Below are 27,222 nucleotides of genomic sequence, written 5' to 3' on the forward strand. Positions count from 1 at the left end.
CTTCCAATTTGCTACTGGAAAGTAAGAACACGATTGCTCCCTCCAGCAACGTAAAGCTGTTGAATTTGATGTAGACACTTCCTCGTGAGCAAGTCAGGATGTTTTGTGTTTGCCATTTCAGTCTTGCAATCTTGCAAGCTCTCCCACGTGGCAAGCACAACTACCAGTGTGCAGTAAGTGCAGAAGGACTGCTCAAGTCACTGCTCAAGCATTAGTCAGAATGCCTCTCAGCTTCAGCCCTGGCTCAAGTGCTCTGAAGGAGGGGAGATTCAGCACCTTTCCATCACCACAGCCCCAGGTTCTCCCTGGTGGGGAAACAGCCAGGCTCGACCTTCCAAGAGATGCAGTGTTTGGTGGATATTTGTCCCAAGAGACGTCCACGTCAACATCGAATAATGCAGTGTGACATCTGAGTTGGACAACCCAGCAGGAAAGGTGGGACAAGCCCCAGAAGCACTGCGGTGATGATAAAGGTTAAAAAGGGGGGGGGGGGGGGGGGGGGGATTCTTTGTGGTTTTCTTTTGCTTTCTGCTGCCATTTTCCCATGAAAATGGTGAACTTCATGCTCAACGTGTCAGCAGAGGAAGCTTATGCGTATACCTCTAAAGGGATTGCAGATCATGGGGCTGGGGGGAGGGGGGTGGGGGGGGAACAAGGGGGAAAAGCTGCTCTTGAAGCTCCAATCCCCGGAATATCTCAGAGGCATTCAGACGACAGGCTGAGTGCAGAGTTTCCTGGTCATCTGCTGCCACCTAGTGTCATCCCAACACCCCAAAACCCTCCCTGGATGCACTAATTGGACCATGAGCCACGCGTTGTAGCTGTAGGTGCATCAGAGTGGACATCATCCATTTGCACTCCCTGTGGCCATCTCAGGTCGGTCAGAGGTAGCAAACACATTGTGATGCACCATCCCCACATTACAATCCCTTCGTATGGTTCTGCAGCAGCCTGCCTTGAGGAAAAGCCAAGACATCTCCCGGGGAGATAAATGGTCTTTGAGAAGAGTAAAAACACCATTTGCTGCTGAGCAGAGCCCTGTGCAATCGTGACCTTGTAGGATCCCTGAGATCAGAAACTGAAGTTTCTATCAGTCGCTTTCCAGCCTGAATAACTTCAGTTTAGCCCCTCAATGTGCCTGTCTTGCCTCTTTAATGCTGGTGAACTTTGGGCAGCTGTAGAGGTTGAGATCCCCATTGCTCCCCACCTGCAACAGGAGGAGACAAAGGGAGTGGGACGGTACCAAAGGGCAAGACCCCAAGGCAAGGGGCATTGCACCAGCTTGATGCAGTCACCCAAGTGCCCACCCCAAAGTGAGGCAGTTTACTGACTGTAGCATTGACATCCCTCACTTTGTCATTAAGCTAAATGAGCCAAGTAATTAAGAAAGTGTTTTCCAGTCCCTTCGTCATTGCAGCGACTTCTCCAAACACTCTCCAATTGTTTAACCCTCTTCTAACACCTACACAGAGAGGAGGATACAGCAGCTCTTAGGCTCTTCCTCAAGTCTAACCATGACCTTCCTGGGAGATGACAGAAAAGAACAGGGCAGGTTTAGGGACCTGCTCGTTTATCCCATCCTCTGGAGGACAGCTGGGAATGATCTCAAGATGTGTCCTTCAAACTAAATGATTCCAAGAGGCTGGGGCTGGTTGAGAAGCAGAGTTCTTGATGTCTAGAGGGTTGGGGAACTTCTGAGCAAGAAAACAGCTGGAGGAGCCAGGGGACTGTAGAAAGCCATTGCTCTCATTACAGACCCTGACAGAGCCGCATGTCAAGTCATAGGAAAGTGGCACGGAATAGTACTGTGCAAGTCAAGAGCACCTTTCATTTGAGGATTGTAAAGCCCTTTCAAGACATCAGTTCGTTAAACCTCACAACATCCCTGTGAGGTAGGTATTACCCCCCATATTACAGATGGGGGGAACTGAGGCACAGAGAGACGCAATGGCTTGGCCAAGGCCTTTGGGCAAGCCAACAGCACAGGCAGGAGGTCTTCCCACTCTTGTTCCTGGCTTGTGGCTCCTTCCCACTTCGGACAGCAGTGATAGCAGCTCACAAACCACTTCTGGGCTTGCCCCATGAGTGGGGAAAATGCAACGTTTTTGAAGAGCTCCTGAGCCCCTTGAAAGCACCCTGGTAACCAGCTGTCACTAGCACTGCAGACATTAAACCATTTCCCAGATGGCTTCTCCTTCCAGGTGCGGCCCCAGGGTTGTCACTGTCTGTTCTTGTGCAATCAGGTAGGGGGGCCAGGAGGAGCCTGAGAACGTGGATCCTTCACGGATATGTCCCAGCACCAGATGGCACAGTCCAAACTGGCAACCACTTTTGTCTCATGGCAAATGTCTCCCCGGAGACAATGCCCAGCATTGAACTCTGGTGGCAGTGGGCGGTGGGGGATCTCACCATGACTGGAGGGGAAGGAGGAGGTAGCTAGAAGGATATTACACAGCTTTTGGTTGACCCCAGGTCACCCCAGCCAGCCCATGTGCAATGTCAATAAGAAATCAAAGCTGGTGGGTAAACTGGCAAAGAAGTGATGCCAAGAGCTGTGGTGGAGTTTCCACCGTGGTAACCCCACACTACAACCCTCAGTTACACCATGGTACCAATTTCCCCTCTCCTCCCCCCACCACTACTGTTTTGTGCTGAGTACTCATTCTGTCTTATAAAAATAGTCCTCTGGTATAAAAAAAAACAAAAACAAAAACAAAAAAAAAACAAAAAAATACCCAACAAATAAAATGAGAGGAATAGAAGACCCCTGTCGCCAGCAGCAGTGCAAATCAGGAGAGCCAGCTCAGGAAGGATGGGCTTAAGGTGTCCTTTGGTTTGTCACTTCTTCAAGGGGAAGGAGGTTGACTGGACTTTGATGGCTGGGACTGGCCTAGAGCAAGTAAAAAGAGAAAGGAAACGATTCAATAGAGCGCAGAGAGACCAAGCATCCACCATCTCCATCACAGCCATCCCTCCACACGTCAGGAAGGGAAGATCAGCTGCTGTCCATGAGGTCAGAGAGGATCCAAGACTGTCCTGGTCACCGACATCCTCCCTCAAAAATACAGTCCCAGACTGTATTGCTTTGAGGTGCTGGCCTTAAACATATCCTCAACACATTGACAGGAGACAAAAGCACCCGTTGGCACCAGGCAGTAACCAGTGGTGACACCTGGGAGCCCACCTGCTGCAGGAGAGATGTCCCTCAAGGGGTTCTCAAGAACAACCAAGGCGGTTTGTGCACTACCAGAGATGCCACCAAGCCAGCCATTGTGAGATAGACCCCACAGTTCACCCTGAGAACTCATGCAATTTCTCACCTCAGCCAACCAGGAAGGACATTTCCCTATCTCTTACCACACTGGTAGTGCCTAGTAATGAATTAGGACTGGGACATGGTATACATCCCACTTCCCAGCACATCTGGCCCTGCCAGTCTACACTTCCTGAAGCTGGCATTGTTTCAGAGTTGTATGGCTGAAAACAGCAAGGGCAAAACGGCTTTATCTTGGAGGGAGCCAGGTCTAGCAGCAGAGATGTGCCAAACCTTTCTCTTTTGGGACCAGAGAACAAGCTTATTTTATCTACGAGGAGAGACGATCTGTAGAGATTGAGTTACAATGAGAATTTTGGGGCACATTCAGCCTCCTTGTGGTGGCAACCACAAAGGAACAAGAACCTAAAATAGTTTAAGAAGGTCCAAGCAGTAATTAGAACATCTGGGCCTGAGGGTCAACTTTAGTTCAGCACGGTGTCTTCCCTCCATGGCTGGATAAGGCCCTGGCTATCAGGAGGGGATACAAAAGTACCCACTGACCCATTTTCATCGAATTTAGCAGTACAGCATGAGTTGAAAGGAACTCATCTATGAGCTTCCGGGAAGGGAGACATTTAAACTCCAGCTTAATGGGTCAAAACCTAGTGCACTAGGTCCCCCATATTCCTGCATGGTGTCTGCAACTCACCTTTGAGGTGGCATCGGCCTGTAGGGAGGAAAGACAAAAGTGAGCATCACTGTCCATCTCTCCCCTGTCCCCCAGCAGCAAACCAGAAGCCCCCATGCTCCAGGATGCGAAACCACATGCACCCACCAAAATATGGTATTTCCCTTAATCCATCAGGACCCTACAGGACCAAAAACTCAAATCCTGGTCACCACTGGCCAACCTTGGCCAAACCTCTCAATGTCCTGCCAGGTGGAGGCATGGCCACAGATTCTGAGTGCCTGTGGGTGCTCTGTCTAACACATGGGCAGGCTTTTCTCCTGCACTGTGGGCATGGAGTTGATGGTAGGGTCAACATTTGGGTAAACTCTTGGGTTGCAGTTGTTCCCCACCTGGCAGGATTTGGGGGATCAACTGATTTCCTTCCTATTTGTTGCTGTTGCCCCTAGAAGCTGGGCACCAAAGCCATTTTCCAGGTTCTCTCAAAGCTGGTGGGCTTCAAGTTGCTCTTCATCCCCAGCAGCAGGCACAGACCCCAAACACACCAGTCACACTGGGGAGGACTATGAGAATCATAGAATCATGGAATCATAGAACAGCTTCGGTTGGAAGGGCCCTTAAAGATCATCTAGTTCTGACCCCACCTGCCACGGGCAGAGTTACCATGAAATGCAGGCCATGATGTAGATGAGGGAACAAAAAGCAAGCCAGAGCATACCATGCTGACATTTATGACGTCCCACAGAAACATGATCCATGAGACCCTGCTGTGTCTGCCTGCATGGCCCCGGTGTGGTGGGAAGTAGCTCAACTCCTCCCTCAACTTACTTGGATGGCCTCGTCGAGTGGCTCGTGGCACTTGTACCAAAGGCCTTGAAGTTGGTAGGAGGGACCGTGACCAGCAGGGTCTGTCCATGTGCAGGAGGCAGCTCTTTGGCCAGAAAAGGACATCCAGGCAGTGGCCGACGTGGCGGCTGGTGCTTTGGGCCCACCTGGAATCACAAAATGTGTAAGGAAAGGCAACATCCTTAGGGAAGCCTCCAGTGATATCTTACAACCCCTTTTCTCCTTTTGTAGAGCTGAGATCATAGAATATCCCAAGTTGGAAGGGACCCACAAGGATCACCATGTCCAAGTCCCGGTTGCATATTTCAAAGCACACAACAGTACCCAAAGTACCCTAAATTATTCTCAGCATCTACCGAGCTTTCTTCAGCACTGCAACAGATTCATCCCTTAGGATGCCATGACAGCTCCCAAACTGTGTCCATCCCAACGGAGCCACAGGTAGCCAAAAGTGGGGAATTTGGGCAGGGAAGACCAGCCAGCCAACACAACTCACCACTGGCGTCCTCACAGGGCTGGAGGGAAGAGGTTTCTTAGGAGGAGGCAGCTTTGCTTGAGAGACGACTGTTTTGGTGGGGACCATGGGCGACTTGCTGGCTGGAGGAGGTGGTCTGGCAGGCTTGGGGTCCCTTGGGCGTGGAGGGATGGAGTGAGGAGGTGGTCGAAAGGGATGGACAACGTTGACGGGTTGGAAGCCAGGTTGGCGAGGGCAGGTTTTGGGGGGGAACGCAGCCCGCGCCGCCTGCAGAGATGACAAAAGTTAAAACCTAGGTGCATTTTCCCAGGGAGACAGAATCTGTTCTTGGCTTGGGTGATCCCAAAGCCACCAGAGATGCAGCAACCACCAACAGAAGTGTCTGCCTGCCTGGAGAACCAGTGCAAAGCCATCAGCTTCGCTCTGCCATGGGGATGGAGCCAATCCCCTGCAGAGTATTCTAGAAATCACCGAGATCTTTTGGGGCACACAGAGCTCAAAAGATCTGTTTTCAGCAGGGATGTATAATACTGCCTGAAGGCTCACACCATGGGCACAAGGAAAAACACCAGGGAGCTGGCCCCATTGCTAGAGGGATATATGATCGCCACAATAACGTGACCAGGGAGGAAAGCAAACCCGGATGCTGGGATGTTACTCACTTTGTTATCATGGCTGGAGGTGGAAATGTTCCGTAAGGTGAAAGCAGCTTTGGAATGGCCACTGGTTGCCTTCCGACCGAAGGTTGTGTTCCTGCCCAGGATCACAAACATAAATTACAGAGGGCAAAATAAAGCAACCGCCTTTGCAACAGCTGCCTCCCAAAAGGCTGCACATCAGCAAGGTCCTGTCTTTGGGAACGGACAGGGAAATGCATGGCAGGGCTTGGTGGGCAGGGACAAGAAGTCAGTCTCGAGTAATGGCATTTATGAAATCACTAGCCATATGAAAAGCCACATGTCTGGCTCTGGGTTTTTTCCTCAAATGCTTGCAGGGGCTCTGAGGAATGTGCGTGTGCCTGTGCTGGGAGAGGAAATAATGAATACCCAAATTCTGTGTTCATTTAGAGCCCTTCCATCACTTGCAGCCTGCTAGGAGCAGATGGCAAGGGAGATCCTTTGTACCGGGCTGCCTTCATCATCACTCTCTAGGGTCATCCCGTCCAACAGATCATTCCTGTCCTCTGCTCAGGAGGGAGCTGAAAGGCTCAGACTGTCCCCAGGAAGAGCTCTTCCCATCTCAAAGCAGCCTCAGATAGGATCTCTGATTGAAGCTGGTGCTGTGCTCCCTCGCCCACCCATCCTACCAGGCTGTCTGCTTTCAATAAAAGCTTTCAGGGCTTTACTAGGTCCCCAGGAGAGAAGAAATTTAGGACATATCACCCACCTGTATGTCTCCCGGCTCCTCCTCCTCACCTCCTTGATCCACTTATTCAGAAGCGAGTTCTCCCGCCGGTACCAGAAGTAAATGCTCCCCACCAGGACCGGGAGGAAGAGCAGGAAGATGAGCAGAATTGTTACCAAGATGGCTTCGTGATCTGTCAGGGAAAGCACAAAGATTAGTGTGGGGCCAGAAGGGTCATCAGCCTCTGGGTTTGCTTTTGTAGGGGCCAAATCCAGAGCATGTCTCTGCTTAGTCTTAAGGACAGGGCATAGTGGGCATGGTGATGATGGGTTGATGGTTGAACTGGATGATCTTAGTGGCCTTTTCCAACCTCAAGGATTCCATCACCACCCCACTGCTCCAGCCTGGACTCACTGTCATGCTGCACGGGGCCACTGTCCACGCTGCCTCCCAAGCCCGGCTTCTCGCAGTATGGAGGAGCCCAACCCGCGTTGCAGTGGCAGTTCTTGTTGCTGTTGCAAACCTGGGGGAGAGAAAGAGAGCTGGAGACCAACAGGGACGGATGAAAATGAAGATCGACAGGACAGGGCTGAAATCAGGTGCCAATGGCAGGAATCCGGGCTGAAGGAGCTTAACCCTGCTACCATTCACCCCTTGGACGTTACTTGGATCATGCCAACGTTGCCCTCAAACCTGTGATTGCAATTTACAGACATATTTTCCTGCTGGCAGTACTTTTTCCTGCTCTTTGTGCAAACCTTGCAGAGAGGCATCTCATGACTTCAGTTTTCACACTGCTTGACTAGTCAAGCACAATGGCCTTAATGCTTTGTGCTGAGCCAGAATGTTATTAAACGTCTTCCCCTTGGGGAATGTCCCCCCAGTTCACAGCATTCCTGAAGCAGAGAACCCAAACCAGGAGCCTTAACTATGCTGAGCATTGAATGTTTTACCTATTACCTCTCCCTACATAACCCAGCAGCATTTTGTTTCTTGTTTCCTTACCTGACTAAGCCGTGGTCTACGCAGTCCTCGCCTGCAGGTGTCACATTTTTGCAGCAGCCTTTAAGCTTTAGACAACAGTGACTTCTTTTTTTTTTTCTATTTGCTAAACAACTGCCCTGCATTTTTGCAGTCCCAGCTGAGTTTCTGATCATTGCTTTGTTCTCAGAGGGAACAGACACCTGCTCTGAGCTCTGAACACTCTCCAGTCCAAACTGTACCCTGATCCAAATTCTGCAGGTGGTCGTTACATCAGGAATGACTTTCTCCCCCTAACTTGGACACAGATAAGCAAAGACCTCAGCTCGGTCTCACCCATAGCTGACATCCAAGTTAAGAGTCATGAAAAGCAGATGCCCGCTGTGTCTCAAGGCTCATCCCGGTGGGAGATGACTTGGTTTTGTGTAAGGATCTGAGCTGCTGTAGGTCTCGGATGGAAACTCACCCCATGGCCGTTGCACCGGGAAACGCACTTCTCCAGCTCAAAAAGGGAGGCGTTCTGGCACCGGCGGTCTTTGCAAACCTGAGTGAAAGACAAGAGAAAAGGTTAGGAAAGGCTCAAGAGATGGAGCGCAGTGATATTTTGGCTTCACGGGAGACTTCTGGGAAGATGCTGAACACAGACAATGCGAGCTGGTTGTTTCATTGTCCCAAGCCAATGTATTTCACCCAGCTTTCAGCATAGCCCAGGAATTTCCAACAATTCCCAATCCCATATGGCTCAGTAGAGACACACTGCCCCCCTGCCACCTCCCTCCCTGACAGCCCACCTGGCAGCTGATGGAAAAGGCACTTCCCATCCAGCCCTAAAAGGTGGGCGCCAGCCAAAAAAGCCAACGCTGGATTTCAAAAACAGCCATCCTTTCTCACAAAAATGTCAAAATTTGGCCTTCCATCCCAAACTGGGGTGGATATTTCACAAGGAAAATGCCAAACAGTGAAGGCTGTATCTCTCCAGCCAGCTCTGTCTGGCATGCATCCCTGCTATCATGCTGTCTACCAGGCTTCTGCCCATTCTACGCTGCACTGACCCTGTGTAAAGTCCTTGGAGATGCAGGTGCTGTAAAAGAGACTCGTGCTCAGTTAGCAGCACATTTTTGTATCTATCCAAATAGGTATTTTGATTCCTAACAATTTTGGACTTGATGGCCTACACACAAACATCTGGTGATGTGTGGCCAGAGGTCAGGCTGGGCAGGGCTCTGAGCACCTGACAGAGCTATGGGTGTTCCTGTTCATTACAGGGGAGTTGGAACAGATGAACTTCAAAGGTCTTTTCCAACTCAGACTGTTGTAAGAGTTGTGATATCACAGCTGAGATATCATCCGGGCAATGCCTGTAAATGTGGTGGAAACCATGGATGGGGGACGAGTTATCACATAGAGAATTGTCACTGTCCACACCGAAGCTGAAACAAGAACCAAGGAGGTGATTTCCCTGAGAAAACCCCAACTCACCATTCCATCTCCACATTTCGTCCCCGTCATCACCAGCCCAGGGTCGGAGAGGTCTTCTTCATCATCCTTGGCAGTGTACATGTAGGTGCCCCGGCACTTCACCTCCCGTCCATTGAAGCGGATGGTGGTGTCAATGGAGACAGTGTTGGTCCCCTGGGGCTTCTTGGCTGAGCTCTGGCACTGGATCTTGCCACACATGGCATCTCTAGGAGCAGGGCAGAGACAAGATGAAGGCAGGTGAAGGCTGACTCATCCTTGCTGCCCCATTGCCCCATCCCACTGCCTGCTAGCTCACCTCTCTGAATTTATGGCCAGGGGAGGCTATGATAGAAGAGGTTCAGAAAGGCTTAGATCAGCCATGGAGAGCACAAAATGATGCTGAAGTGAACAGGCAGGGGGTCCCCTCTAAGATCACTGTCTAACTGGGAATACTGGAGAGCACACATGCCCTAAATAGCCTCTCCTGTAGATGCTGTCCTTGATTTTCCCTTTAGGCTGGGCTGGGTGGTGACCTTGGGTGGTGGCTGGGTAAGAAACCTCACAGAAATGATGGAACTAAGCCCAGGAAGGACCTGATAGCTTCTTCTGACCCTAAACAGTGATGTTAAAGGTGGGGCACAGCCCTGCCAGCCCCATTGTAGGGATGGGCAGTGGGACCTACAAGCGATGGAGTAAGTGCACATGTCAGTGCTTCACCCACCTCTTGTCGCACTTCACGTAGCGCCCTTGGCTGTCTTTGCCACAGTTGCCATAGGTGTTCCCAGCCATGTTCACATCTTGGAAACAGGCAGCTGGGGCTGGCCAGGCTCCTGACGAGGGGAAAAAAGGTCCTTCATAATCAGCAGGATGGGGAAAGCAGGGAGAAGCACCAGCACTGCAATTAATGGATCGATGCTCATGGGGAGAACACCTTGGAGAAGGCACCAAGGTGGGTGTTGGGTCAAGGACAAGACAAGAAGGATGCAAGTCCCTTTGCTCTGGGGACTTGTAGAAGATGTTGGTTGTGGGGAAAGGTTTCCTCCCCTCTGGCCCTGGGGTTGGTAGTGCCTTGTCCAAATGCGGATAGGGAGCTGCACCCTATTAGGATGGAAGCTATGGGATAGGAGCAAGGTGTCAAGGATGTTGGTATGGGGAGCACAGTGTGCAAAGGGGTGAGGTGCAGCCCCATGCAGCACAGGGACCACACAAGCTGCATGTAATGTATGGGCCATATGCACTATGGGGACCATATGCAATGGGGTGATGGTTGGACTTGATGATCTTAGAGGTCCTGCTCCAATAAGGGGCCACAAGGATGCCTGTGGGATAGGGCTGAGGCTCACCTGGTCCCCAGAGCTGGACACACTGTTGGTGGTGGGTCATGCACATGCCATTGTTGCAGTATGCCTCACCATAGGCACAGGACGAGCCATCCAGCAGGTACACATTGGCTGGGCAGTAGGGTGAGGCACCAGTGCAGTATTCAGGGAGGTCACAGGATCCTGCTGCTTCCCTGCAGATGGTCCCAGCCACCTTCAGCTGCCACAGGAGGAGAGAGAAGCATCAGCACCCAAAAGCAGCAAATGGGATCAGCTCAAATAGATGCTACCTTCTGGCACAGCATGGGGCCATAAAGCATCTATAATATCCCCTTTGGGACTGTGAGGTGCTTTGAGGTATAAAGCTGGACTCCAGCCACAAAGCAGAGACTCCCTATAAGACATGGGTTTTATGCATATCTTATGCATTTTTCTGCACAACCCTCATCACTTGGCACCAGGAGGGCTGAACCTGAGGACATGCAGAGTGTGAGTCTCATGGGGACCGTGTCTCAATGCTTGGTCCAAGGTGGGCATCGGGTGGAGGGCAGAGGGCAGATTACCCTGCAGTTCTGGCAGCAGTCACCATGGGCACACTGAGCCCCCATCTTCAGCGTGCAGTTGTGTGCATTGCAGCATGGGTTGGTGCACTCCTGTGTGCAGAGAAGACCATGATGTAGAATTATTGACAGCAACAGTGCTCACTGAGTCCATCCCTTCCCCCTTCCCATCACTGCTCTCGTAGAATGATAGAGTGCCTTGGGTTGGAAGGGACCTTAAAGCCCATCCAGTTCCCACCAGATCAGGTTGCCCAAAGCCCCATCCAACTTGGTCTTCAACACCACTAGGGATGAGCATCCACAACTACAACGGTCACCCTGTTCCAGAGCCTCACCACACCCTCTCAGTCCCTTCTCTACCCATCACAGCACTGCCTTTGGGACAGCATCCCAAACCCTTTGCAAAGACCTCTCTCCATGCTGCAACCTCCAGCAGAACTGATACAAACACCTCCCCTCCCCCCTGACCAGCACCGTACCTCCACCTCCCCACAGTCACAGTCCTCTCCATCTTCCAGAAAGCCGTTGCCACATTTCCGTCCCACCACCAGGTCCTTGGTGTCGGGCAGGTTGAAGAGACACATGCCACCTCCCTTCTGGAAGTAGTTCTCCAACTGCCTCTTGCTGCAGGAGCTGAAGACACGTGGGAAGGGGTGCCTGCATGGGAGACAGATGGGGAAGGGTGGGAACCGGGGCACGTGGGGCCAGGAGAAAGTGGAAAATCACAGTCAGAGCTGGGAGACACCATCGGCCAGATGTATCCACACCACCATCTCCCACCCCAACTTGCACTGATAACCCAGACACTAAACCAGGGGACACCACGCTGAACCCAAATATTTTGGGGAATGGGCTGTGTTGGATGAGCAGAGCTGCTCAGTGCCACCTCCAGAGCACCACATCTCCAGCAGAAGCCTCCTGGAGGTTGGAGACTTCAGGTCTGGATCTGGTCTCCACGTGGACAGCCTCCATCTGCCTGTTATTACTCAATGGAGGATGGGAAATGCCACTTTGGGTCTATTTCAATACTTCGGTGGCTGAGACAGGCAAAAACTGTTCAAAAATTCAAAGCAAAAGAAAGAAAAAGGAATGAAAATGAATCATTCACAGGGCCTGGGAAGCAAAAGAAGGGAGCAGTTAGTGCACGTATGGTCATCTCTTGTGCAGCCCAAGTGTCCTTTCCCATAAGAACCTTTGCAGAAGCTGGTGATTTCCTACACCAGCTCTCAGAGTCACAGAATGGTTTGAGTTGGAAGGGACCTTTAAAGGCCATCTAGTCCAACCCCCAAGCAATGAAACGGGGACATCTACAGAACAGCTCTTCTGTAATTTTGCATAAGTTTCTAGTGCTTTGTGGCTGGCGCACTGAGAAGGAGGAAGCAGAGCACAGGATATATGCATAGGAGATATGCTCTGCTCATTTCAGGGCTGTTTTCATTTCCTCATATCGCTGACAAACAGTTCTTTGCATATCAGCACATCTCATTTCTGACATGAAGCAAGGATTCTGGGGGAACTTTGGGGTAAATCTCTTGGGCTACAGGAAAAAAAACCTTTAAGTCCACGTAAGGTAAGCAAGTAAATATATCCATAAGCTGGTACGTGAACGAGCAAACAGGGACAGGCTGCAGACAGTCAAAAAAAAAAAAGTCCTCCCTGCCCACATGGGGAAAAACATTTTAGCAGAAAACCGCAGGAAGAAATGTGGCAGGAAGGTGCAGTCAGCCCGGAGAGCTCTGCATGTGAGGGCAGGAAAACAAATGGCTGTCACGTGCCTGCTATGGGGCATCCCATCCCCATCCCCATCCCCATCCCTGCCACTTACCCGGTGGCCGCTGCCATCACACAGCCTCCTTGTTCCGGGGTGGCCTCCACGCAGCAGCCTTGGCTGTCGTGGCTCATGCCGAAGTTGTGGCCAATCTCATGGGCCATGGTGGCTGCTGCTCCAATGGGAAGCTCCGAGTGGTCCTGCCAAGGAGTAGGGGGCTGCGTCAGCTCTGGGGAGCAGAGAGGGGTGGCCCCCACATCGGTGTGGGGTGGCAGCTGTGTCCCAAGTGAAGAGGGTCTATGGGAGAGGGGAGATTTTGTCCCCTAAAAGCCCACCATGGGACCTCTGGGAAGATCTTTTACTGGAGCAAACCGCTGTAAACAAGGGACATTGAAGGGCATGTCCCAAAAAACAGGAATCTGTGTGCCTCACCCTGCCCAGGGACCACAGGATCTCCAGGGCCACCATCACCCCATCAGGAGAGGGAGAAAAATCATCTGGGGTGGAGATGGCCCTGCCAAACCAGAGGGCACGAGCAGATGGTGCTTAAGATGAAGGACAGAAGCAATGCAGGATACCCCAACACTTCTGCTGGGAGTGTAGGCAGGGCAGAAAAGCTTTAAACCTTCCCTTTTCCAGCCTTCCTCGGGCTTGGCCAACATCTGAGAGGGCCACCATCATCATTTGTTGATCCCAGGACCAAGCCCAGCTGGCTGGTCCTCCAAGCCCATGAGCAGCCCCATTAGGATTGGGTGACAATGGGGTCCTCAGCCCAGGGTGGGGGGGGGGGCTGGAAATGGGGACCTTCATGCTTCCCTTACCACGCTGACCCCTCCGGAGTTGTCTGCACTGCACATTCCCTCCAGTGGGGCCATGCCAATGGTCGTCCCCCGGAATGTCTTCCCGCTGCTCACCAGAAAGAACAGAATGGTAATTAGTGAACCCAACCAGATCAGTGAGCAGTATGGAGACCTGGTGCCCTGCCCCACCATCCCCAGGGTGCTCACGTCAGCAGCTGCGCGTTGTCGTGCTTCTTGCGAGCCCTCAGAGCCTTCTTCCACTGCAGGAAGGCCCAGAGCGTGGCGTTGGCATCGCTGGTGACAGTGCACTGGTCCCGCTCCGTCCACACCTCCAGTCCAATCAGGGCCACCTTGATGTTCAGCAACCTGTAGAACTGCAGGGAGGGGACAGGGATCAACATCTGCTGCAGATCTACCATCCCCACCGTGATGTTCCAGCTGGTCGGTCTCCATGCATTCCTTCTGGTTGGTTGACTCAGGGATACATTTGTCCTAAACCCACCAGCACACATGAGCTCTACCACCGACACCGTCAGGGTGGCACAGTCCCATCCACCACATGACAGCACTGTCTGTGCTTAGACTTGGAGAAACACAACACTATGCTCATGTCAGTGCCAGCTTTGATCCTGGCCTCTGAGAGTCCACCATCACTGGTGGTTGGGAATGCGTTTCCCATCCTGTACTCACAACCACCACCTAAACTCCTGGTTCCAGTGACACGGGGACAGCCTCCTCAGTCTGGCCTTGAGCTCAGGCACTTCTGACACACCGGGAGTGACAGAGGTGGTGACAAGGGACCGGTGTTACCTTGTCCACGTAGTTGGCGATCTCCACGATTCGCTGCTTGGTGAGGCCCAGGTTGAGGTTCTGGTTCCTGAACTGCAAAGAGATGGGGATGGGGAAAGGTCATCAGAGCAAGAGCAGAGATGGATACAGAGAGGGATCCTGGCTTTTCTGCCAGTGCAGATTCCTGGCCCTGCAACACTCACCAGCGTGTGGTCAGCAACGATGAAGAGCTCCATGTACTTCATGGTCCTCCAGGCATCTCTCTTCACCTGCAAGACAGACAGAAAGGCTTGGAGGAGTGAAGAAGCCCAAAGTGCATCACACGTTCCCATGTGTGCCCAGGAAGGATGGCCAAGGGGGGAAACTGAGGCACGAGGAGGCACGGACAGTTTGCATTGCCATATCATCTCCCATACTGCTTGTCAAAGTCCCAGCCCAAGTGTCCTAGGGCTTCCCTTTGAGGTCTCCTGCCTAAACTCCAACCACACAAGCTGCCCACCCAAGACACCAAGCAAGGATGCAGACAGCCCCGCTCGCAGCCCCCCGGCCCACCATAAGCAAAGGACCCAGAGCTGGTTGTACCCGCCGGTCCACCAGCTGGAAGAGCCGGGTGATGTCATCAATAGTGTTCCCAAAGTCACTGCCGTGGGCACAGGTGCCACCAGGGATGTGCAGGTGCTCTGCTCTGTGGATGAGGTGGTGGTTCGGCTCAGGTGTCCCCACAGGGTGCAGGTAGTAGGTATCATTGCTGCTCACCGCAATCAAGCCCCTGGTGATGGAGAACAGACCCAAATAGCTCCTGCAGCTCCTTCACTGCTCACCCAATCCCTGCCAAGATCCCACAAACTTTCCACACCTCAGCTTGGGTACCCAGGTGGGCAGAGAGAAGAGATGGGTGAACGCAGCCCCATGAGCTCACACATCCCTAGCAATAAAACCTCAGGCAGTGCATACATCATTTCCCTTCAGAACTCCCAAATTCTCCCCCATGCTCCATACCGCATTCCTGAGCAGGTGCTGAGGACGACCCAGGAGTTCCTGTGGCCCCGTACGTGCCCATGGTAGTGGCAGTGGTCCTGGGAGAAAGACAACAGAGACCTTGGTTAGAAACCATCTCACAGAGCCAGCCAGCTATAAACCCCACTTGTTCGTCCCCAAAAAGACACCCACTTCATGTTTCCCAGCAAGTAGCATCCATCTGGACTGGGGAAAAGGGAGGGATGGAGCCAGGATGCTCCCAGCTCTGGAGGGTCAGAATGGCGCAGGACTCCATGTGCCAAGTGGGTGACAAATCAGGGACAGGGAATTGGCACGGGGAAGGGACAGAGATACTCAGGGCTCATCATTGGGGCACCCCAAAACCATTGTCCCCCTTCTTATGAGATGAGTGATGCGCCCACCGTGTGGTTGGGGGTCACCGTCACGGGCTGCCCATCTGTGGTGTAGTGCGTCTCAGTATAGCCTGGTGCCAGCAGCCTGCGGAGAGAGCAGAGCAGTGAGGAACCCAAAGGTGTTCCAGGGATGTGCTGACCCTTTGGGGACCTGTGGTCAGTGGGGACACAATGGCACAGAGGGTCCAAAGGGACAGGAAGGTGCCTCCGCTGCCTAGCCCCAGGAGATGTGCGTGGGGGATCTGAAGTCTCCAGGCCCCCTTCTGTAGCTCACCAGGGTTGGGGTCACCACCAAGGATGGAGCGATGGCTTCCCTACAAGGACCAAGTCCACCCATAGGTCCTCAGCCCTGTGAAGTCTCCCTTTGCCCCCACTGCAGTGAAGCAACAGCCTCGAAACCCACCATCAAGCCAAAGCCCCAAAGGGGGAACATCAGCTTGAAGAAGACGGGGTCAGTCCCATCCTTGGGATCCAGACTCAGAGCATGGCAGGTTTAGGGTCTCCAGCCCCACTACTTCTATCCATCCACTTCAGCTTACTCATGGCACAATGAGCGTGATGCTCTTGACGCAACACCATACCAACATCATACCAGCATGTCCCAAAAAAGCAGAGCTGTTCAGAGAATCACAGAAGGTTGGAAAACACCTTCAGTATCAAGTCTAACAGCCCATCCGCACCATGCCCACGTCCCTCAGTGCCACACCTCCATGGCTCCTGAACATCTCCAGGGACAGCGATCCCACCACCTCTTTGGGCAGCTGTGCCAATGCATTTCTGCTCCTGCAGAGAATAATTTTTTCCTACAAGCTGATGGTGAGAACTCTCAGACTGCTTTGAGCAGAGCCTGTCCCCCACAGCTGCCGGCTGTCTCTCACCCAAGCCAGCGGTGACACAGCCCTGTGCTGACAAATTGCTTCCTGCCGCCAGGCAAGAAGAGCCAGAGCTCAGCCCACATCCCATGTGCCTGTGCACAAGAGGGAAAGCAGCAGAGATGGGTCCTGGCCAGAATCTGGGGTGATGGGCACTGAGTACTGAGCTGCAGGGCTGGGCTCACCCCCTGCTGACCCTCTGGTTTTGTTCTACAAAAGGAAACGCTGCCAGCAGACAGCCCAGAACAGTGCTGGGCCTCCCCGCCTCTTGGTTTCTATTTTGTGACCGGTTTGGCTCCAAAAATATTGCTGTGGGCACACTCCTGGCATCCAAATCCACATCCCTGCGAGCAGACGCCTGGCACCAGTAACTCCAGTACAGCAGAGGATTGTGGTGAGAGCTCAGATTGGGTCCTGGAAGGGGTGCGACAGGGATGGGGTCACAAATGGGCTCGGCTGAGGACACCAGAGATGTGAAAACCTCCACGCAGTGCCTGGGGGCTGAGGGAGGTGGGAGATTTGAGCTTATCCCCAGTTTGGGATACAGCAAGTTCTATCATTGGGCAGCATCCCACTGGGATGTCCTCTGCAGGGTAGGGAAGGGAAGGGAGAGCAGGGAGATGGGGCTCTTCCTCCTTCACAAGGGAAGGTCTTGTTGGAAGAGACCATGAGGAGTGGTTCAGAGGCCAACCACCTCTCCCAGCACCACAGGAGAGAAGGTTTGGGGTATGGCACAGCCTGGCTAGCCGAGGTAGCCCTGTTAGCTGGCACAAGACAACAGCTCCAACAGCCATGGCTAAATTGGTCCTCCCAGCAGATGCACGTGCTAGGCACAGCCAGTCTTGGGTGCCATATGAATGGATTTTAGTGCCATAGATACTCTTGTGTACACTGGATGGTCTTGGGTGCTGTTGATGCTATTGAGTACCTCAGACGGTCTTGGGCACCATGCATGGTCACCCTCAGAGCAATTCAATATATCCAATTCAGCACTTCCCTGCAAATGCTGCACCATCTCCAGCTGATGAGGTCTTAGCCCTCTCAGTGTCTTCCAGAAGGAGAAGTGGGGTCATTAGAAGAAATGAAAACATTTCTGAGCCTGATAGGAATCAGGCTAGGTTTTGCATATCAGCATGCAATCCACACAGCTGGAAGAAAGCAGAAGCAGAACTGGACCTGTAGGGATGGGCTTCCTGCATGACACCACACTCTGCTCAACCACAAAGGCCACCCAGCGCCAGGAGAAACCCAAAAACACAACAGAACAAACACCACAAGGTCTCCAAGGGTCATCTCGAGGTTGTTTGACCCACCAAGACTGGACCAACAGGAGAGCAACGCAGGTTCCCAAATGTCACCCACGCCACCAAGATGCCACCAAAGATCCTGCAGCACCAGCCATAGAGCAGGGCTGCAGAACCATCCCATTGGGTTTCTTCATCCTTCACCCACACTGTCCTGCACCATGGCACTGTCCAGACCCTTTCTTGCACGATGCAGGCACGAGCCATGGAAAATATCATTTCAGCCCTAACCCAGCATCCTGCAGCAGCACCCCTTCCTCAACCAGTCCCAACACTTACTGGTTCCTCTCCAGCACCAGAATGAGCTCTCTGCCCTCAGCCATCACAGCCACCTCCGCCCGCGCCGGCGCTGGCACCTGCAGAGAAAGCAAAGGAGGAATGGGGTTAGGACAGACAGACCCAAGATGCCCCCTGTCTTCCTCTGTGTGATTGTGGGACCTACTGAAAATCACGGGGGGAGTAAAGAGGTGGGCATGAGGAGGTGCCCAGCGCTGGGCCAGGGGTGGTTGGCATCTCTGTGCCAGGGCCACAGGAATAAATAGTAACCATCCGGGCAGCAGTAACGGCACCGATAAAAATACCCAGGGACAGCAGGAGGAAGCGATTGACTCAGCTTCCCCAGGATGCTGGTGGCTTTACTCAATCCCTCACTTTGGAGGGAGCCTAACAAGAAACGGTTTCCTCACTGTGCACACGCATCCACCCCAACATAATTGGTTTGTGCACAATGGGATGTGACACAGCCCAAAAGTGAGACCTTGCGCTGATGTCCCCTCCCTGGCTCCAGTGCTGGGAACATGAAAAGTGTCCCTGGTGTCACCTGGCAGTGCTTGGTGTCTCTGCGCCCAACCATGGGTTGGGTCCCTTTGAGGTTGGGATGTCACCACCATGGCACAGCTGTGGCAGGAGGTGACATGGGTCGTGGGGCAGCAGGGGAGCACTAAAAGGCAGGGCTGGGACACAGGTAGGAGGCAGCACCAAGACACATTTCCCTATAGGATGGGGACTGGAGATATCCCATAAGACCGTCCAAACCAGCCCAAGCAGCTCATACCGGGATGCAACCTCACAACCTTGGGCAGCCACTCCAACCCCGAGCTGCAGGAGCCCAGCAGAACCGAGGGGGCCATTCCCACCTCCATCCCCTCCCTTTGGGTCCAATCCCCCACCCAATCCTTCCCCATCCACGGCGTGCTGCTGACCCCCCCTCCCGCCCAACCATGGCTGTGGTGGGATGGGGCCGGCGGCTGCCAAGCTGCAGAGGTTTTCCCAGCTAGGAAGATAAATGGGAGAGGAAGAAGCCGTCCCGGCAGCGCTCCGGGCTCACTGCTCCAAACATCACGCGTTTTTCACCAGGAATGCAAAGGGGTGGGGGTGATTTTCCCATAAAGGGCTGAACTGCAGCCCAAATGCTCCCTCCTGGCCCTATGGTGGGACATCGCTCCTCATGCACCCCGGTGGCCCACGGCCCCAGGGACATTCTTAGGGACAGCATTGCCATGAAGCATTGCAGGGTGTGGGGCACGCGGGGTTTGTGGTGGCAGGGTAGGTTTTTTTTTCGGGCAGGAGCTCCCCAAACTGAGCTGCTCACATTGCCCAGGGGGATGGCTTGAGATAGGATGGGATAAGGATGGGGAGATGACGGCCCCACGGCGCCGTGAGGACGCAGTGACGACGTGCTGATGGCTGAGTCCCCCCCCCCCAGATGCCATCTCCCCAGCTCCAAAAAAGGAGCCCAAACGCAGAGCATTAAAAAAACAATAAACCAACAAAAGCAGAGAGAAAAGGCAAAGCCGAGGTCCCCACCAGCCCCAGCATGGCCAAGGCACAGCCACAACAAGGGGCCCCGTGCCACGCGGGAGGAGGAGGAGGAGGAGGAGGAGGAAGCCGGGGCCGAAGGCTCCTCTCCTCCACTGATGGTGGGAACGGGCTGTATTTTTAGAACATGATCTTATACAAACATCGCTCCCTGGCCAAACATGGTCTGCGCATTTTTCTTGCCATTTCCCTGCTTTTCCCCCGCCTCCCCCCTATTTCCAGGCTGTTTCTCCCACCCCTGAGCCCTCTCCTCCTCCTCCTCCCCAAGCCCTGGTTTGAATTCCCCAGCAATTACTCCCTGCCTTGACTTTGGGGCCTTTGTGGCAAAATGCTTGTCCCCAAGCTGCTGCCTTAAAGGGACGCGTGTTTCGGGGTAGCATTCGTGCTTGCAGCCCCCTTGCTATCACTGGAGGCTGGAAAATAGCTCACTGCCAATAGGGTCAGCACTCAGACCCTGCAAGGGGCTGTCCCTCACCGTGCCTCAGTTTCCCCCACAGGGATGGGGAAGCAGCAGGGAGAGGGGCATGATCCCGGATGGACCCCTGCGGAAATAAACAACAGTACATAAGGAAAAGGTGGGAAGGGAGAAGGAGTGTGACTCTCGTGCTGGGCAGAAGTCAAATAACCCAGCTGTAAGGCCAGGAAAGGTGATGATGTATTTCGTGTTAATTAAGCACAAGTAATTTTGTCCTGAGCCTAAGTGACAGGCGGTTGGCTCCCTGAGAGCTGCTGGATGTGGCTCTGTACATCAGGAATGAGAATGGATCGGTATCAACCTGGGCTCCAAGCACCATCCCAGCCCTCATCGTCATCCCAAGCTCCAGTATCACCCCAAGATCCAACACTATCCCAGTCTGTCCCTGTCCCAGTCTCCAGCATCATCCCAAACTCCAACATCATTCCAGTCTCCACCACCGTCCCCAGTTCCAGCACCTACCCAAACTCCAGCACTATCCCAGTCTCCAGTATCATTCCAAGTTCCAACACATCCCAAGCTCCAGCACCACCCCCAGTCTCCAGCATCACCCTCAGTTCCAGCACCATCCCAGGCTCCAACACTGTCCCAAAGCTCCAGCACCGTTCCAAAGCTCCATTACCATCCTGCTTGACCCAAACACCGCCATCTGTCTCCAGGACCCACAGATCCCCACTGCATGCTGCAGGAGCAGCCAGGCCATGTATTGGTGGCCCCTCTCCAGCACATCCCACAAATCCAGTCCCAGTATGGGCTGTGCTGGGAGAACAGCCGGGATGAACCCACCCTGGCGAGGAGCCCACGGGGCAGAGCTTGGCTCCAGTTTTCTCTTTCAATCCACTGATCAGAAAAACCACAGCTATGTGTGCAGAGAAGCTGAGGCCGAGAGGGTTGTGTTGTTATTCAATCTTCGTCTCTCCATGGCTCCAAGTCCCACAAGCCCTGACGTCCTGGGTAAGCCCATGCAAGTCTGGATGCAGAGAGGAGGAAGGGAAGATGGGTTCCCATCTCACCACGGGGATGTGGACGCTCCACAGAGGATACAGTGATGGGTTTTGCAGCTGAGCTCCGAGTCAGAGCATCACAGCAAAGCCAGGTCCTCCCCAGGCTCAGGCACAGCTGGAGCTGAGCAACAGACTTTGGGTTTCAAGAGCTCCCTATCACCCAAACGTGCAGCAGAGCACAGCTCGATGCACACCAGGATGGAAATCCAAGACCTCCAGGGCAATCCTCTGCCTGGAAGATGCTGGAAGAACAGCAGCCAGCTCTTGTAGAACCAGGAGAACCCAGCCCTTGGATAAAGGGGCAGGGTTCGGGTTGTTTCAAAGCAAATTCAGCTCAGAAGCTAGAAGCTGGCTTGGTCTGCCCTGCCACGTGTTGCAAAGGAAAAAGGGCTTCCCTGCAGGAAACAGATTGCAGGAGTGGGTGACAGCACCTGGGCAGGGATCGGGCGGTCCCACTCCTCCCTTCCTGCTCCTCCCAGTGCTGGTGATGCTTCCCAGGCACATGGGAACAAGCAATTGCAAAGGGAAAAGAAATCAGTAGCCCAGGCAGCACCACCATCCTGTTGGCCATCGCGTTGGTGGGGACAGCATCCCACTACCAATTCAGTAACAAGGGAGCTGTTTGCAATCAAGGTCCTCATGACCTCCTTCTGGCCTCTCCCAAATCATTTCCATGTGTGCCAGGAGCCACAGAGCCTGCGGGAGTCCGGCCCTAACAACAGGGTTCTGCATGCCTAGTGCTGTGCAGGGCCACCAAGGCCACCTCATCAAGCCAGGAGGAGCATCACTGGGGAGAGGAGACACCGTGGGGTCCCCTGGGTGCTTCCCAGGATGGGAAAGTGGCATGGGTCACCCCGCAGCATCCTGCCCGCTGCTATCACCACACTTAAACCCACTGCTAAGTGCTTGAACCCATTGTTTCATGATGGAAGCCCATCATTTTGTGCTGGAAGCCATTGTTTTGCACTTGAACCCATCATTTCATGCTGGAACCCAACATTTTGTGCTTGAACCCTATTGCTTTGTGCTTGAACCCATTGTTCCATGCCGGAATCCCATCATTCCATGCCAGAACCCAACCTTTTGTGCCAGAACCCAATGTTTTGCACCTTCAGGAGGCAGACATGAGTCCAACCACATTGGGGTTCATGCACACAGCCCAGCTGCACTCACAACTCCAGGCTATCCAGCCCACATCTCAACACAATGTATCCCAGTTTGTGGCCGTGGGTGAGGAGCCCCAAATCCTGATGCCATAAAACCCCTCCTTACTAAGATGCATCTCCTCCTCCTCCTCTTCCCCATGGCCTCGGGCCATACAGGAGCGCATTGCAGACCCCAAAAGCAGCCGTGTGGGGACAAACAGCCTCTTTGTGCAGCAGGAAGGGCAATAGGGCAGCCACACGTGTCACATCCGCACCACGCCAACGTAACTATTTCCAGCACCTTTGCTGGAAGGGCAGGAGCAGACAGGGTAGAATGGGTTTATCCTAACAATAAGCACTTGGTGGTGGTTTGAGGACAAAAGGGCCGGGTTGGAGGGGAGAGTTTATAGCAACGTTTCGGGTCTTGATGTGCAAGCAGAATCCTGCTCACCCCTGCCCTGTTCTTTGGTTCCTCCAGCAATTCCCCTACAAACCGCCCCTCTGCTGACTTGCAGCCCCTCCCCACATCCCCGCCAAACAGCAGCTCCTTGTTTCGGGCTGTCTGGAAGCAGAACAGATGCCAGGAAGCGCCAGGTCCTTCCCCACTGCCCCTTCCCCAGCCCCACAGCCACGGGGATGCACTGAGTCCCCACATCCCACAGCAATCTGGGGCAGCAAGAGTATAAATAAACCACCCGCCTCTCGGATACCCTTCGGCCTAAATATCGCCCCAGGGAGGGTTCTCATAGCTTGGGACCCAACTGTCCCCAGGAGGATGAGACGTGTGAGGCTGGGCACACCGCAGCTATTATGGCTGCAGGAGAAATGCGATTCCCAGCAGCAGCTGCTGTGCATGCGGTGCTACCCGGAAAGCGAAAGGCACCAACCAGGAAGTCCCACGTGGAGACATCTCAGGTGGTTTCAAAGCTGCATCCTCAGACCCCGTCACCATCATAGATGCCACCAGAGGAGGTCACTTCCCAGCACTCTGCCTTCTACCAAACCTCAAACCACAGCAGTTTCTCTCCATCGCCTAGCAGGGGTTGGAGGTGTGGATGGAGGGGACAATGTGACAGCCAGCAGTGAGCCTTGGGGAGCAGCATCCCATACAGCATACAGCTCTTGGACATCAGGGAGACGGAGCCAGGCACCAGGCTCAACCCGGAGCCCATTGGCAGCACTGCTGTGCTGGGTGGGTGCCAAAGTTCTGGCACAGAGAACAGAGAGATGCAGGGCCTCCACCTCGGGGACCTCCAAAGTCAGCCTGGATGTGGTCCTCCAGCCTCTGCCAGCCTGGGATCCAACTGCCCAATATTTAATTCATCCATCGTTAAAGCCTCCAATTTCATTGCCGAACTCATGGATGCCATAAATTAGGCACTTCAACACGTGCCCTGCATCCGAGCCCTGGCATCACACAACCCAACCCTGCAGTGGGGAGGACAGAAGCCATCCGTGTCCTTACCTCATCATCCAGGCTGACGGCTCGCCGGCTGCGACCCCCCAGGAGCCAGTGTGGTGTCACCCGCTCTCCGTGGGACATCGGCCCTGGGGGAGAGAAGAGCTGGTGAGCACCTGGGCTACGGGGAGCTCAGGGAGCTGGGGAGCTCCCACGGCCTCATGTTGCACCGAAGGAGGGCCAGGTTGGATATTAGGAGACGTTTCTCCTCCAAAAGAGCAGTCAGGCGCTGGCACAGCTGCCCAGGTGGAGTCACCGTCCCTGGAGGTGTTCCAGAATTGTGGAGATGTGGCACTGAGAGACCATGGTCAGTGGGCATGGTGGGATGGGTTGGGCTTGGGGACCTCTGAGGTCTTTTCCAACCTTAATGATTCTACGATTCAGCCAGCTATGGTGAGCTCAGATTGGTGGGGAGCCCCCACGGCACATCCCAGCAGCAGGAGCTTCCCCAAAGAAATGGGGCTGGGGGGCTCCTGGGGTTTGCAGGGTTGGCCACCAACACAAAACCACAGCTCCCAGCAGCATCTCCACTCTCCCAGCCCCGAAAACGTGCCTGCTCCCAAAATCACCAAAGAAAAAAACCCATCCTGGGTTGTATCCAACACATCCCAGCAGTGTCCTGGGGCTCAGCTGGAGCCAGGCAGACTTTCTAAGATTTTCTTCTCATAAACAATGTGGCTGCATCTGATTGCATCAGAGTGAGTGGCTCCCGATGACTTAAGCCAAGAAAACAAGGGAACAAACGGAATCTGCTGCTGAAGACACTGCTGAGAGGGGATGAAGGCCGGCGCCGGGCCACCTCGCCAAGGGAAATGTTGTTGGTGGAAGCTGGGATCCCATAACCCTCCCTAATAAATGGCACAGGGAGTGGAACGAAGGGGCTGGTGGTGTGCTCACTGCCTACGTTTGTTTTGGTTCCCCTGCAGCGATAAGGGGGTATTGGGCTGGGGAAGGATGGTGTTACTGAGACAGAATATGAGGGAAAGAAAAGGAGTTGTGGGTGGGAGCGCTCCCAGCACGGAGCCTGGCGATACAGAGCCTGGCGATATCGCCCGGTGGCATTTAATCAGCTCTCATTACACACAGCGTTTAATCAGATTCCAGGAATAACTGCAGATAAGGTGGTGGCACACTCCCTCGTCCTCTAAGAAGGGGAACGGGGCCTCCAACCACAGCCATACATACGGGGAAACTGAGGCACGGGCGCACAGCGCATTGCGCTCCCTGACATTTGCCACCCACCCAATGCAAAGAAATGGGGCAAAAACATAACAGCTATTCCCCCACCCTGGGCTGAGAGCGGGGAGACCACGGCATGAACTGTTTGTCCATAGGTTGTGCTGGGAACGGCAGAGCCCCAGAAAACAAGCAAGGGCCTGAAAATCCAACTCAAACAAACCCGAGCGCAGCGCGGAGGGGCATTCCCACCCCTTTCTCTCTTGATATTTTTTCTTTTTCCTGGAAAACACGCTCACTCCCTGCCCTTTTTGGGAGCTCTGGTTGTTGGGATGGATTCAGCCCTGCAGTGCTCAGCATTTCGGATGGGGGTTTAGCCTGAGTTTATCTGAATGTCGGGCTCCCACCGCGCGCTCGGAGCTGCTGGAAGCGCAGCGTCTGGCAGAGCGCAGAGAACAACAATAACAGAAGTTGTGCCTTCAGCTCCTTGGAGGGGCCGCGGAAGAAAACAGGGTGGAGAGCATAGACCCAAATGGGCTAAATGAGGTTTTCAGCATACACCCGTTTTTGAAAGCGCTGGAAACCTTGGGGGAAAATAACGTACTCCTTCGGTAATTAAAAAAAGGCCAAGTTTTGCCCCAAAACACAGCTGAGCAGCACCAGCCCGGCTCTGTTTCGGGGAGCTGAGACGGCTGCGGAGCCGAGGGGTCCCTGGTGTGGGGTGAGGGGAAAGAGGGTCCTCATGGGGGTCCCATGGAAGGGCTGGGAGCCATTCCTCCTCCTCTTGGGGTTGGGCAGCCGCTCACAGCTCTCTGCTCCCGATCGGACCATATAGAGGCATCAGCAGCACCCGGCCATCAGTGCAATGCTGGGGACGAAACAGGGGGTCCCATCCCACAGAAATGGGGGCAGCTTGGGGGACCCCCATCACAGCACAGCTGTGGGGCCAACAGGAGGAACCGTGCCCCATGCAGCCTCAACAACACCAAAGCACGCACCACCCCAATGCAATTTGGGGTCCCCCCATCCACACGCTGTTATCCCCAAACCGAGGGGTAGCACTCCCTCCCCACCACCACCCCCATAAACCATACCCCCTTACCTCGTGTCCCAGCAGCACCCCCGTGCCCAGGGAGCAGCAGCAGCCCCAGCAGCAAGACGTGATCCCCAAAAATGACAGCGAAGCCCCTCCATTTAGGGGACACGTGGGGGGCCAACCTCGCCATGCCCGCACTCCCCGGGGCTGTCACAGCCTCTGCTCCCTGCCGCCAGCCCTCTCTTCCCTCTTATGCTCTCGGGTGCCCTCCCCTCCGTCCCGCTTCCCCCCACCAGCCCCATTCACGCTCCCCTCCGTCCCAATGGCCGGAGCCCCCTTTTCCCAGGCACCCGGCTGCGTCCTGGGCTGGGCGGCCGCGGGGAGGGGGCTGGCATTGTTCGCCTTTATTTATGGCTGTGTTTCTTGGCTGAGCGTGGCGGACTAATGGAAACCAGACGGGAGGGGAGGCTGCTCCCAAGCTCTTCCCCCCCTCCCTCCCTCCCTCCCTTCAGCCGGGACATCCTAGCCGAGCCACAGCAGCAGCCCCTCGCCGACCCCATGGAAAAGCGGCGAAGAGGAAGGGGGGGAATGTAATAAAATAACCTCTTCTACCCCCCCATAAATCTGAGGTGAGATAGCTCGGAGACCCATCTGCAACCCTCAGTGTGCTATCAATTATCATTAATACCATTATAACTTTTACCCAGTGGCTGTAGGGCTTGCTGGGCTATATGGGGTGGGGGGTACATGGGGACGGATGCTGCCCACGCACCCAAACTGCAGCACTTCCGCTGCTCTGCAACAACCGCTGCCATCCCCCCCCCCGCCCAAAGCACTCAGTTCCCCCCCAAGGCTCAGGGCAAGGATTCATTAATAGCAACTAAAACCTTAATATTAAGCCTAATAGCCAACGTTTTCCTAATAATCAAAGCTTTCCTCATATTTAAAGCTTTCACTCTCTGTGCATAATGGGGACAGCTGCAGGCACACATGTCCAATACGTTCCAGGGGCCCCTTCCCGAGGTGACACTGTGGGAGAGGAGGGGACAGGGAAGTTTTCTGGGGTTTCCCAGCACAAATGGCGAATCCAATAGCCCAGCAGCACTGTCAGAGCCTCCCGGTGCTCTGACGTGTGTTGAGGTTCTGCAGGGGGGTGGCCAGATGGGAACATGTGAATGCCGTGAGGCGTGCAGCTCAGCAGCACCTTGGGAGCTCCCCAGGCCCTCACGCATGGCATTTTTGGGGTGGGGAAGTGCCA

At 54.0% G+C, this 27,222-nt stretch overlaps 1 protein-coding gene across 1 annotated transcript; it reads right to left on the reverse strand.

Moving 5' to 3' along the window:
* Nucleotides 1-1,803: 1,803 nt before the first annotated feature.
* Nucleotides 1,804-26,191, reverse strand: ADAM33 (ADAM metallopeptidase domain 33). The gene is made up of 24 exons (NM_001082418.3): nt 26,031-26,191; nt 23,759-23,841; nt 18,131-18,207; nt 15,685-15,760; nt 15,284-15,360; nt 14,867-15,053; nt 14,488-14,553; nt 14,306-14,377; nt 13,703-13,869; nt 13,517-13,601; nt 12,753-12,895; nt 11,407-11,584; nt 10,931-11,020; nt 10,392-10,587; nt 9,770-9,878; nt 9,070-9,274; nt 8,057-8,134; nt 7,024-7,132; nt 6,652-6,802; nt 5,928-6,018; nt 5,287-5,532; nt 4,773-4,936; nt 3,966-3,983; nt 1,804-2,890 (listed from the first exon to the last, which is right to left on the reverse strand). Exons 1-24 carry the CDS (start codon nt 26,152-26,154, stop codon nt 2,839-2,841), a joined length of 2,844 nt encoding a protein of 947 aa, NP_001075887.2. The 5' UTR covers nt 26,155-26,191; the 3' UTR covers nt 1,804-2,838.
* Between the last annotated feature and the right edge of the window lie 1,031 nt (nt 26,192-27,222).

Source organism: Gallus gallus, chromosome 4, assembly GCF_016699485.2.
Source record: "Gallus gallus isolate bGalGal1 chromosome 4, bGalGal1.mat.broiler.GRCg7b, whole genome shotgun sequence".
Lineage (NCBI taxonomy): Eukaryota > Metazoa > Chordata > Aves > Galliformes > Phasianidae > Gallus > Gallus gallus.